We start from the raw sequence: 11,787 nt of genomic DNA, 5'->3' as shown, positions 1-11,787 counted from the left end.
GGTCATGTTCACGCCCAGCGGCGAGTTCTCAGTTTCAACCGAATTCAGCCACGATCGAATGAACGAGTTGGTCAAGAGCCTGTGGCCGGCCAAACCGGATTGTTCAACGGCGAACCGCTGATGGCGCATGCCGCTTCTCAGCTTTTGGGTCAATTGAACAATCGACCGATTGACCGATTGACCGATCAACCGATTGACCGATTAACCAATTGACTGTTGGGAGGGAGAAAGTCTCAAGTCTCAACCTTTAGGTATTAATTAGCCTTTATATATATATATATATATCGTCGAAAGGCTGAAGATTGAAGGCTCTTGGCCAAAGGCTTTCAGGTATTGCCATTTACGTCTCAGCTTTTGGATTGCTTGGATCGCTTGGATCGCTTAGATCGCTTGCATCGCTTGGATCGCTTAGCCTCTGACGTTAGCTCTCAACTTTCCGTTCTCAGATTATGGACCATAGCCGTTGTTTAAGGAAATTTTGGTGTGGTTTGTGGGTTGTATCTCTTTAATGTTTGACGTTTAGATTTCTTTAACAACACCAAGCGCTTGGTTGTTGACCCGCAGGTACAAAACGGCTGATCGATATTATAAGTCCCAACAATGGCAGTTTTAAACATCGAACGCGACGATGAATCGACCGGTTTCCAACATGTTAAAATTATATATATCTATATATATATATATATATCTATATATATATATATCTATATATATATATCTATATATATATATATTGGCATATACATACACACAAACCATCGGTTGTCTTGATCGGATACAAAAGTGTGCCTCTAAGCCCCCTTTGTTACCAGGCTAGTCCGACCCAAACTACGGTTTACGCCGATGCTGCCGCAGCCTGACAATCACCAAGCTAGATCATCGTTTTGGTACATTAGCTTTTTTTAACGTCTCGATGAGAGTTCCAAGGTCGGCTCGGCCACACGTTGAGTTAGGCAATTAACACCTGTACACACCTGTACACATCTGTACACACCTGTACACATCTGTACACACCTGTACACACCTGTACACATCTGTACACACCTGTACACATCTGTACACACCTGTACACACCTGTACACACTTGTACACACTTGTACACACTTGTACACACTTGTACATACACATACACACATGTACACACATGTATACACATGCGTGTGTTTGTGTGTTTCAGCTTGATTAGTCGTCGCAGGTCAGATCAAGCCCCGGCGATCCACGCCGTCCCCTGGGACCCGGTGGTCCTCGATCTCCTTTCTCGCCAGGCTCACCATCCTGACCCAGCGGCCCCTGAGGTCCCGGCGGTCCCCGCAGCCCGATTGGACCCTGCGGTCCCTGCGGTCCCTGCAATCCCCGTTCGCCATCTCGGCCGGGAACGCCAGGAGGGCCAACAGGGCCTTGCTTTCCAACGGCGCCGCGAGCTCCCGGTTCACCGCGAGGGCCGACCAAACGTACGGTTCCGTTGACAGCAATCGCCGTGCCGGGTTCGCCCCGCTCACCGCGCGGTCCGGTCGGCCCGGCCATGCCCCGCGGACCTTGAGGTCCATCTTTGCCCGTCAGACCCGGTTCTCCTGGCGCGCCCGGATCGCCTCGAGGGCCGACGTTTCCTTGCAGCCCCTGCGGTCCAACGGGACCAACTTCTCCTACCTCACCCTGCAACCCTCTGGGACCCGGTGGCCCAACTTCGCCCTTGGGACCTTCCGGCCCTCGCTCCCCTTGCATCCCCCTTTCGCCTCTGGGACCGGCGGGCCCGCGACGACCTATCTCACCTCTGATGCCTATAGGTCCCTGGGGTCCTGGAGGTCCGGGAGGCCCGACAGGACCCGGAATGCCCGGTGGGCCCTGAGGGCCCGGTTCTGTACCAGGCGGACCGGGCTTGCCGGAATGTCCCGGCGGTCCCGGCGCTCCCTGGGGCCCGGCTGGACCCGGCAAACCCGGCGGCCCGGGCGGACCGGCAGGACCGATGTTGATGGGCCCGGGAGGCCCGGTCAGACCCTGAAGACCGGCAGGACCGATAGGACCGGCGGGACCGATGGGACCAGCGGGACCAGCAGGACCAGCAGGACCAGCGGGACCAGCGGGACCAGCGGGACCAGCGGGACCAATGGAACCGGCTGGGCCAGCGGGACCGGCAGGACCGGCGGGACCGGCGGGACCGGCGGGACCGGCGGGACCGGCAGAGCCGGCAAGACAGATCTGCTCTCCATTGGCAGTCTCAGCAGGCTTGGCGGGCTCGGTCAATCGACTCAACAGTCTGCAACCTTCGGAACCCAACGCTGCGACCCACGAACCGCTCACTTCGTACATCTTAAAATTGTACATGATGCAAAGTGTATTTTTTAAAATAGCAGCTGAATATGCTGGCAGAAACAGGTTTATCTAGCTTAAGGCGGTTTGGAACATATCGCTTCAGAAAAAGCGTCTCATCTCGGAAACAAAAAAGAACCATATTCGCATCATGGCGGTCTGTGGGGACGTGAGGTTTAAGATGTACGCTGCCGACGAAGAATCTATTTGCGTTTACGTTTACAAACTATTGTCCGATAGCGGCAGATCGATTGAGGGCAATCTTGCGGGCAATCTTGCGGGCAATCTTGCGGGCAATTTTGCGGGCAATCTTGCGGGCAATCTTGCGAGCAAACCCGAACCAATCAGGTCTGCCGCTCTGCCCAGGTCTGCCGCTCTGCCTGATCCCGCTGGCCCCGCCGGCCCAGCCGGTCCTGTTGGCCCAGCCGGTCCAGTCGGTCCAGCCGGTCCAGTTGGTCCAGTCGGTCCAGTCGGTCCAGTCGGTCCAGTCGGTCCAGTCGGCCCAGTCGGCCCAGTCGGTCCCGTCGGTCCAGTCGGCCCAGTCGGCCCAGTCGGCCCAGTTGGCCCAGTCGGCCCAGTCGGCCCGGCTGGCCCAGTCGGCCCAGCCGCAGATCCTGACTTGTCTGTCAAGGCGATGGGGCCCGCTGGCCCTCGTGGCCCCACGGGCCGCGCTGGACCTCCGGGGCCGACAGGACCGCCCGGTCCGCTGGGCGCTGTTGGCGTTCGAGGTCAGCCAGGGCCACCAGGACCTAAAGGAGTTCAAGGACCGAGGGGCCCTGTCGGATTAGGTGGCATGACCGGCCAGCCCGGCTACGCCGGTGAAAAAGGTCCGGACGGCGCCGTGGGCCCGCAGGGACCAAAGGGTCACGATGGTAATTCTGGTGATGAAGGTCCCCAGGGGGAGCTGGGAGACAGCGGACCGCCGGGTCCACCCGGCTCAATAGGTGTGACAGGTCGACAGGGATTGCCAGGCCCTGACGGTTTGGTGGGTCCCAAAGGCGCGCAGGGAATGCGTGGGCCGCGCGGCCCGGAAGGTTTGCGGGGCAAAGCCGGCCCCCCCGGTGAAATGGGTCCTGCCGGACCCACCGGTCCTCGCGGAGAGCAAGGAAACCCTCACGAAGGTAATTATGACGTGAACAAGGTGACGCTTGTCGCCGGTCCAAAGGGTTATGACGGCTTGCCGGGCGAACAGGGTGACAGCGGACTGCGCGGACCCAATGGAGTTGACGGCGCCGACGGCGAGCCAGGTTTGCCGGGTCCGCAGGGCATCGCCGGGTTTCAAGGTCCGGAAGGGGAGCCAGGCTTGGCGGGTGATCGAGGACTTGCCGGACGTAAAGGTGCGACGGGTCAGAGGGGTGCTATGGGACCGCCCGGCAGGACCGGTCCTCGACCGGACGAGGTTGCCGGTGCCGCAGATGATGATGATGATGATGATGATGATGACAATCTCAAAGACTATGATGATTAGTTCACGACAGCCACAACCAAAGCTGCTACTGCTGCTGCCGCCGCGGCCAAAACAGGTGAGCCTACCAGTATAGATGACAAGACCGATGAAACTGGTGTGAACGGGCACGGAACATAACAATTGTGACTGACTATGCTAGTCTATGTCGCGTTACTCCACTCCCACATCTCTCCCGCCAAACGTCACATGCCCCACGTTCACGTAATATCTTTTAATTGTTTTTCCCCCCCCAACCGGCTGATTGGGTTGTCTTGAATTGGAAGCTGTGCTCTCAAAGCTTTACCGATGCGCGCAGGTGTCACTCTTATTGACAACCAAACGGAGAACAGGCGCTGTTGCGGCTTGACCAATCACGTTGATCTAACTCGGATGTCTGTTTAAGATCTATTAGACGGTCTGTGCCAAACGCTGCCAAAAAAAAACATTCCGCTAGAGGTTCCGCTCTGAGATATGTAGGACAAAAATTCTGATAAAAAAATTCTGTTAGGTAATAAACAAGCAAGTCGGATGGGTCGCTCAAAACTCTCTTGAAAGATTCGACCGAAACGTTGCAGACTATTATGTTAGAAGGTCTAATCGGAGTTCTGCTGGATAGTCCGCTAAAGATCCCGCTCAAAGTTCTGCCGGATGGTCCGCCAGAAGTTACGCTTTAAGACTTGTCAACAAGATTCCGCTAGAATTTTTATCAGCAACCATAGGTGTGAGTTGACTGAAAGGGTTCGCCCCAAAGTCCTACCGGATATTCCGATCGGAGAGATGTGGAACAGTCCGACGGGGGGGAAGCCTATGCGGTAAAATCCACCAAGAAAGGTCTTGATAGAAATTCTGTTGGCCAGTACGCTAGGGTCGGCCAAAAGGATTTGCCCAAAGCCCTGCCATAGGTTCCAATTGGAGCACTGCGGAACGGTCCGACGGAGGTTCAGATTTAAAATCTGCAGACTATTTTGATAGACATTTGGATCTGATTAGGTGCAAGGATATTCCGCTTAAAGACCACCGGTACGATTAGTCCAAGTTGGAATCGACGGCCAAATCTTTAGCGGCACGTGCGGGTGTTGATCTCGGCGACAACAGAGCATTGGGGGGGAGAAAGTGAAACAGACGCTGTTGCGATTTGACCGATAGCGTTGATCCCAAACGGATTTCTGTTTTAAGACATATCCAATTGGCACATATAGAGAGAGAGAGAGAAGGAGAGAGAAGGAGAGAGAAGGAGAGAGAAGGAGAGAGAAGGAGAGAGAAGGATAGTGAAGGAGAGAGAAGGAGAGAGAAGGAGAGAGAAGGATAGTGAGAGCTATGACGAGCGCGTGAGAGCTTGGTGGGCAAACGTAAACGTATTTCCTATTCATTGATATTAGTTTTGGTTTCCCTTCTCCGTTCAGGCGCCCAATGACCGACCGGCGGCCGTCGATTGACGAGGAGTTGTTCTACGGCCCCCTCTCGAGCCGAGCGCTGGTCGCGCATCACATCCGATCGTATGAGGATGCGCTTTTCCGAGGCATCCCGGCCATCCTGGCGGCTGAACCGCCCGTGACGGCGGGCGGCACCACAGTCGTCTTTGGCAAGCTGACGTTTGCGCCGCCCGTGACAGCTGACGGTCGGGCGCTGTTTCCGGCTGAGGCGCGGCGTGCCGACCTGACCTACGCCGCCGTTGTGTCGTGTCAGGCTGTCATCCACGGCCCCGACGGGAAATCCAGCTGCACATCTGTTGAGCTGTGTCGGATACCTGCGGCGGTGCGGTCAGCCGTCTGCCGGCTGACAACCGACTCGGGCCCTGAGCCCGTGCCCGGCGAGTGCCCTTACGACCCCGGCGGCTACTTTATAATCAAGGGCAAGGAGAGAGTACTGATTCCGCACATCAGGCCGGCGTACGACCGACCTGTGGTGACGCGAGATCAGGACGGCTGGGTCTGCGAGTTCCGTAGCGTCTCGGCCGTCACAGGTCAGTCGGTAATGACCCGCGCGCACACCGACGGCCGGCGCACGCTTGAGTTCTCGTTGCCGTGCGTCAAACGTCGTGTGACGGCGGGCTCGGTGCTGCGGCAGCTTGGCGTGCCGTTCCGCACGGTGGCAGCTGACTGTGGGCTGTGCGCGCCCCTCAGCGACGACAAAGGGGCAGCGGAGCCCGTCCACCGCTGCCCGACGGCGGTCCATGCGGCCATGTGCGACACGCTGCTACGGCAGTGGGCTGAGGCGGCCGAGGAGGCTGCCGCTGCCGATGAGGAGACGGGGGAAGCCGCCGCCGCCGCTGCCCGACGATCAACCATCGAGATGCACAAAGATGGGTTCCCGCACTGCGAGAGACCCGCCGCCGCGACCGAGACGGCTGCCCATCTGGCGTGGATGATCAGAAGGCTGGCGGCGGCGGCCGGTGGGACGCAGGTCCCCTGCGACCGGGACAGCCTGGTCAACAAGCGGGTCGACTGTACCGGCCGGCTCATCCTCTTCCTGTTTCGGGGGCTTTTCAAGCAGTATGTCAAACTGGTGCGAAACGCGCTTGAGTCGCATCACACCGTCGCCCGCTGGTCGACCGGTTCGATCATCACCAACGGACTGGCGCTGTGTTTCGCCACAGGCAACTGGTCTGTCAAGCGGACCGGGCCTCCCGCCTACGTGCGCACCGGCGTGTCGCAGGTCCTGACCAACCACAACTACAGCGCCCGCCTCAGCCACCTGCGACGGCTGACGCACGCCGTTGGCTACAAGGGGAAAAACTTTCGCGTCAGGCAGCTGCACGGCTCTCACTACGGCTTCCTGTGTCCGTACGAAACGCCGGAAGGCGAGCGCGTGGGGATAGTGCTCAACATGGCGCTGGGCTGCGGCTTTTCAATGGGCGTCCCCCGCAGCGAGCTGGATCTGCTGCTGCAGCTGGCTGGCCAGGTGCCCTTGGCTGGGACGGCCTCGCCGAGCGCCGACAGGTCTGAAACTTTTCTCTTCTCTGCTCCGGGCGCTTCAGGCGCTTCGGGGGCTTCGGAGGCTTCGGGGGCTTCGGGGGCTTCAGGGGCTTCAGGGGCTTCGGGGGCTTCGGGGGCTTCGGGGGCTTTGGGGGCTCCGGAGGCTCCGGAGGCTCCGAGGCCCGCAACGGGGCCCGCAACGGGGGCTTCGGCGGCCGTAGCGGCCGTCACGCTGGTAACGGTCGACGGGGCGCTGAGAGGTATCACCGCCGATCCGGCCGGACTGGAGGCTTGGCTTGGCAGCCGGTTGCCATCTGGCGCAGGGTTGGTCTGGGACCGGGCCGCCGACGAGCTGCACCTGCTGGGTGCTGAGGGCCGATTCACGCGACCGGTGATCGATCTGCGAGGCAGACGAGGCCCGGCCGGCCGTCTCGTACGGCTGTGCGCTGAGGAGCTGGGCTGCCTGACGGCTGGCGTGGACTACGCCGACCCGCCGCCCGATCGGCTGCTGACCGACGTGGCCGCCGCCGCCGTGCCGTTCTACAACCACTCGCAATCGCCCCGCGTGGCCTACCAGTCCAACATGGGCAAGCAGGCAATAGGCGTGCTGGGCCTCAACATCCGCGATCGTTGGGACGCCACGCTGCATGTGCTGGACTACCCTCAGCGGGCCCTCACGGCCTCCAGGCTCTTGCGTGAAACCGGCTTTCAGGAGCTGTCGCACGGGGCTGTGGCGGTGGTGGCCGTGATGACGGCTCGCGGGTTCAACCAGGAGGATAGCATTGTGCTGAACGCCGCCGCTCTGGAAAGGGGCCTTTTCGGCTGCGTGACCTATCGCACCTACTGCGAGACGGCCCGTCGGCGGTCCCGGTACGACTACGAGACCATTGGCGTGCCACCCTACGACGTCCGCCGGGCGGACCGGGACTACGGCCTGTTGGACGAGGCCACGGGCGTAGTGTGTGTGGCTAAGGCTAGGGCGGCGGCAAAGGCCTCGGCCAAATACCGGCTCCGAGCAGGTTGCTGCGATGCGCCGTGGCTGCCCGCTGGCGTTGTGCTGGCGGGCAAGATATGGCACAAGCAGTCACCCGGCGGGCCGCTGCAAACGCGCGACGTCTCGATGGTCGTCCGACCGGGCGAGGAGGGGTACTTGGACCGAGTCGTCAGCGACCGAGACGTCGACGGCGCCGTCACGGTCAAGGTCCGGCTGCGGAGCGCTCGGTTTCCAGAGATTGGCGACAAATTTGCCTCCTTCACCGCCCAGAAGGGCACGTGCGGCGCCATATTTCGGCCGGAGGACATGCCGTTCTGCGCCGACGGCACAACGCCCGACCTGATCATCAACCCGCACGCCTTTCCCTCGCGCATGACGATAAACTATCTGCTGCAGATGTGTTTTGATCGGGCGGCCTGCGCAGAAGGCCGGCTCTACGACGCCACGGCTTTCGGGCACCCGGCCGTGGCGGCCGAGATCGAGGCGGCGGGCCGGCGGGCGGGATTGGCTGAGGAAGTGGGCGGCAGTGGAGGAGGCAGCGGAGGAGGTGGCGGAGGAGGCCTAGTCTGCTGGGATAGCGTCATGTATTGCGGTCTGACGGGCCGTCGGTTTCCGGCCAAGATTTTTATGGGGCCGTGTCCGTACCAGCGCCTGCGACACATGGTCTCTGGCAAGATCCACTCCAGGGCCGGGGGTCCGCTGGATCCGCTGACCCGCCAGCCGGTGGCGGGCAGGAGTCGGGACGGGGGTATCAAGATAGGCGAGATGGAGCAGTGGTGTAAGATCAGTCACGGGGCGGCGGCCGCACTACGCGAGTCCATGCACGACCTGAGCGACCCGTACGCGCTTCCCGTCTGCACGCTGTGCGGCTACGCGGCGGCTGCCACCTCGGACCACTGCGAACGGTGTGAATCGGCCACCGTGGAGATGATGGCTGTGCCCTACACCACCAAAATGCTGTTGCAGGAGCTGCAGGCCATTGGCATCAAGATACGCTACAATATTGATACGCCGGATTGATCAGGACGGCCGAGCGGACGGCCGAGCGGACGGCCGAGCGGACGGCCGAGCGGACGGCCGAGCGGACGGCAAACATTAAAGGAACAAGGAAGCCTCAAACCCTAATTAGTTTTGGCACGGCCCTCCCTCGCTGGAAAAAATAAAAAAAAAACACCATTGCAGTTTACGGGTAAACAAGTTTCAGCTGTGCCAGCTGCTCAAAACAGATCTTAAGATAATAAACCTGTTTAACCCCGCCCAGACAGCCAAGAGGCTGAAACCAATTGGACAGACAAACGATGGCATTGTTTGGCAAACATTTAACGCTTTGGCGGCTGAGCTAAAAACAACATTGTGTTCAGCAATATATATTATATATATATATATATATATATATTATATATATATATATATACAATCTAATTTCTTCCCCCCCCACAACCCCCATCCCGGCTACCGTCCCAATAAAAATTAAAAACGTCTTGGTCGGCCACGACAGCGGCGGATAACGTCATATTGATCGGCGCGTTTCATCTGCGATAAACGTCACGATAGTATTGTCTAGTTTCACCTCAACTCTGAACTCGGATCGAGCGCCCGAGACAAGAAACCGGTGGAACGGCCAAAACCTGGTCAGCTCACCTTTGCTCGCCTCCGTTTGCCTCTGCTTGCCTTTGCTTACTTTTGCTCGCCTCCGTTCGCCTTTGCTCGCCTCCGCTTGCCTCTGCTTGCCTTTGCTTACTTTTGCTCGCCTCCGCTTGCCTCCGCTTGCCTCCGCTTGCCTCCGCTTGCCTCCGCTTGCCTCCGCTTGCCCCGGCTTGCCCCGGCTGTAACTATTTTCCCGCAAACACACGCTTCTTTCCCATCCGACCGCTTGTTCTAACATGCGGCACGACGGTGAGAACATCAAAACCAGTAAAAACGCTGACGCCTTTGAAACAACAATCGATCTGCCGGCTGCCGTGGAGATGCACGAGCGTTTTGGCGCTGTCGAAACCGATCGAGCCGAGCACCTGAGCCTGATCAACACGTCACCACCGCTGTCGCCGGCGGCTGACGATAGGACAAGGGCGGGCTGCCAATACCGAGGCGTGGCCTGCTGGCGAAACAGACCCATGTTTGTCAGCTTGCCTTGGCCGACCGAGGTGCCTGTTGCGGCGGATCATCCGGCCTTCCTGGCCGACGGATCGCGGCGGTCCGACGTCCGTTTCTTTGTCGCTCGGGAAGGCACAATTGTGAACGTCTACCGGGCGGGCGGCAAGTGGCGCATGACTGGCAACCGGCACATCGATCTGTTTACGCTTCGCTGGGCCTCACGCCGACGCACATTTGGTCAGGCGGCCGTTGAGTGCCTCGAAAGTGTGTGGCCTGACAACCGCCGACAACCGGCGGTCGACGAAAAGGCTCGCCGAGGACGACGGCCCACCGCGCGAGAGTACGTGCAGCGTTTCGGGCGCGCCAACCTCAACAAGCAGCACGGGTACGTCTTTCTGCTGCAGCACGGAGAGGACGAACGTGTGGTATGCGAAGCTGACCCAAAGATCCGGCTGCTGGCTGTCTGGATCGGTACGGGCCACCGGTACGGCGTCCCACTGCGGCTGAACAACGGTCGGACAATACCGGCCGGCGAACAGCTGCCGATTGCGTGTTCCAGCTCCCCCCAGGCTCTAAACAACTGGCTGGCATCCGCCGACGCTCGCCGGGTGGTGGGGACCGTTTGTGTGACAGCCACCGGTCAGCATTTTAAAACGATCTGCCCGGCGTACGCTGCTGCGATGAAGGCTCGCGGCACTTGCCGAGAGTTACACATGCGGCTGCTGGAGCTGGCCGTCAGAGAGGATGAAGCGGAATGCCAGCAGCATCTGCTGACTGTACGGCGAATGTTTCCGGCGGCGGAGGCTGCCTATAAGCATCTGCGGCCACAGCTGACGGCTCTGGCCAAGCGGGTGAAGGACCCGGCAAGGGACCCGGCAAGGGACCCGGCAAGGGACCCTGCAACGGCTGAAACTCCTTGTCCCGATCGCCCAAGCCTGAAACACTTACCGCTTGCCGTCATCTGGCGTGCGTGCGCCAGGTCGTGCGGATGGCTAAAGGCGTACGACAGAACGACTGCGGCGCGGTTAGCCGAAGCAAGAACCCGATGTCGCGAAACCTTGTCCCGGCCACCGTCTCCCTCGCCGTCTCCCTCGCCGTCTCCCCCACCGTCTCCCCCTCGAGTCGAATTCGTGTGGCGAGACGACGATTTCCCACCGCTGAGCTGAATGAAATGCATTAGAGGTGGGTTTGCCAAATAGTTTAACCGCGGCCAAACAGCGTGTGCATGAAAACTTGCTCATCGAATTGGAAACATGCTGCGGCCGCGGGGTTGAGTGGCCGTAACCAGATGGCTGTACAAAAAATGGATGGATAAATAGATAGCCAGAACTATTGATAGAATTTGCCGCTGACCATGCAGAAGGCTAAACTCGCACTGAATTATGTTTGCACCCTGGAGGGCATTTTCAGACAGTGGCCAAAGATAGCTTTTGAGTGTTGCTTTTGTTATTATTGTTGTTAGTTTCTATACTGAGTGGTTATAAAAATATTTTAAAAAAAATAAGAAAAAGATAGATAAAAATAAATATAAAAAATATATTAAAAGAAATATAAAAGAAATATACAAAATATTAACAATCTAGCCGCCTGCGTTTGCGAACTTGTATACGGGTTGGTCAGCGCAATTCGATCGGACAAAGGGAACAGAAAATTTGTAAGAAAACAGAACTAATCTTTTAAGAGCAGGCAGGCAACTACCGCTCGTCTGACCTTAAAAGATTTATTGCAATTAGTTTACAAGAGCTGTAGTGTAAATGTAATGTAGCGTAATGTAGTGTAATCTAGTGTAATCTAGTGTAATGTAGTGTAATGTAGTGTAATGTAGTGTAGTGTGTGTGGGAGAAGGGAAGGAGGGAGGGTGCTAAGGTGTCTGCAAAACTGTTATCTGGTTGGCACGTCCCAAACTGTCTTCTCCTGCCACATGTGTATGTGTGTGTGAACGTGAGAAAGCCAGCCTCAACACGGACCGTACGAGAGCGTCAGAGCTTGATCGTTGGCGCTCGATACGCTCAACACGCTGTGATCCCTCA

At 58.3% G+C, this 11,787-nt stretch overlaps 3 protein-coding genes across 3 annotated transcripts; 2 read left to right on the top strand and 1 right to left on the bottom strand.

Annotated features, from left to right (window-relative positions):
* Positions 1-1,182: 1,182 nt before the first annotated feature.
* On the bottom strand, positions 1,183-2,307 carry LOC144898046 (uncharacterized). The gene has a single exon (XM_078788944.1). The coding sequence runs from the start codon at positions 2,305-2,307 to the stop codon at positions 1,183-1,185; it is 1,125 nt and encodes a 374-aa protein (XP_078645070.1).
* A 151-nt stretch (positions 2,308-2,458) lies between these two features.
* On the top strand, positions 2,459-3,775 carry LOC144898045 (uncharacterized). The gene is made up of 3 exons (XM_078788943.1): positions 2,459-2,600; positions 2,656-2,888; positions 2,939-3,775. Exons 1-3 carry the CDS (start codon positions 2,459-2,461, stop codon positions 3,773-3,775), a joined length of 1,212 nt encoding a protein of 403 aa, XP_078645069.1.
* A 1,389-nt stretch (positions 3,776-5,164) lies between these two features.
* Positions 5,165-8,683, top strand: LOC144898044 (DNA-directed RNA polymerase II subunit RPB2-like). Its single transcript, XM_078788942.1, has one exon. It carries the CDS (start codon positions 5,165-5,167, stop codon positions 8,681-8,683), a length of 3,519 nt encoding a protein of 1,172 aa, XP_078645068.1.
* The last annotated feature ends 3,104 nt before the right edge of the window (positions 8,684-11,787 follow it).

The sequence above is a fragment of the Doryrhamphus excisus genome, unplaced genomic scaffold (assembly GCF_037039965.1).
Source record: "Doryrhamphus excisus strain RoL-2023G ecotype Guam unplaced genomic scaffold, RoL_Dexc_Guam_v1.1 HiC_scaffold_43, whole genome shotgun sequence".
Classification (NCBI taxonomy): domain Eukaryota; kingdom Metazoa; phylum Chordata; class Actinopteri; order Syngnathiformes; family Syngnathidae; genus Doryrhamphus; species Doryrhamphus excisus.
The sequence above is the reverse complement of the archived record's forward strand: the minus strand, read 5'-3'. Positions and strand labels throughout refer to the sequence as shown.

Bases quoted from the DNA above. Each gene is read 5' to 3' on its own strand.
- LOC144898046 (XM_078788944.1), bottom strand. From the start codon at position 2,307: ATGTACGAAGTGAGCGGTTCGTGGGTCGCAGCGTTGGGTTCCGAAGGT.
- LOC144898045 (XM_078788943.1), top strand. From the start codon at position 2,459: ATGGCGGTCTGTGGGGACGTGAGGTTTAAGATGTACGCTGCCGACGAA. The intron at 2,601-2,655 runs GCAATTTTGCGG...CGAACCAATCAG, and splicing joins TCTTGCGGGCAATCTTGCGG to GTCTGCCGCTCTGCCCAGGT. The intron at 2,889-2,938 runs GCCCGGCTGGCC...TTGTCTGTCAAG, and splicing joins TGGCCCAGTCGGCCCAGTCG to GCGATGGGGCCCGCTGGCCC.
- LOC144898044 (XM_078788942.1), top strand. From the start codon at position 5,165: ATGACCGACCGGCGGCCGTCGATTGACGAGGAGTTGTTCTACGGCCCC.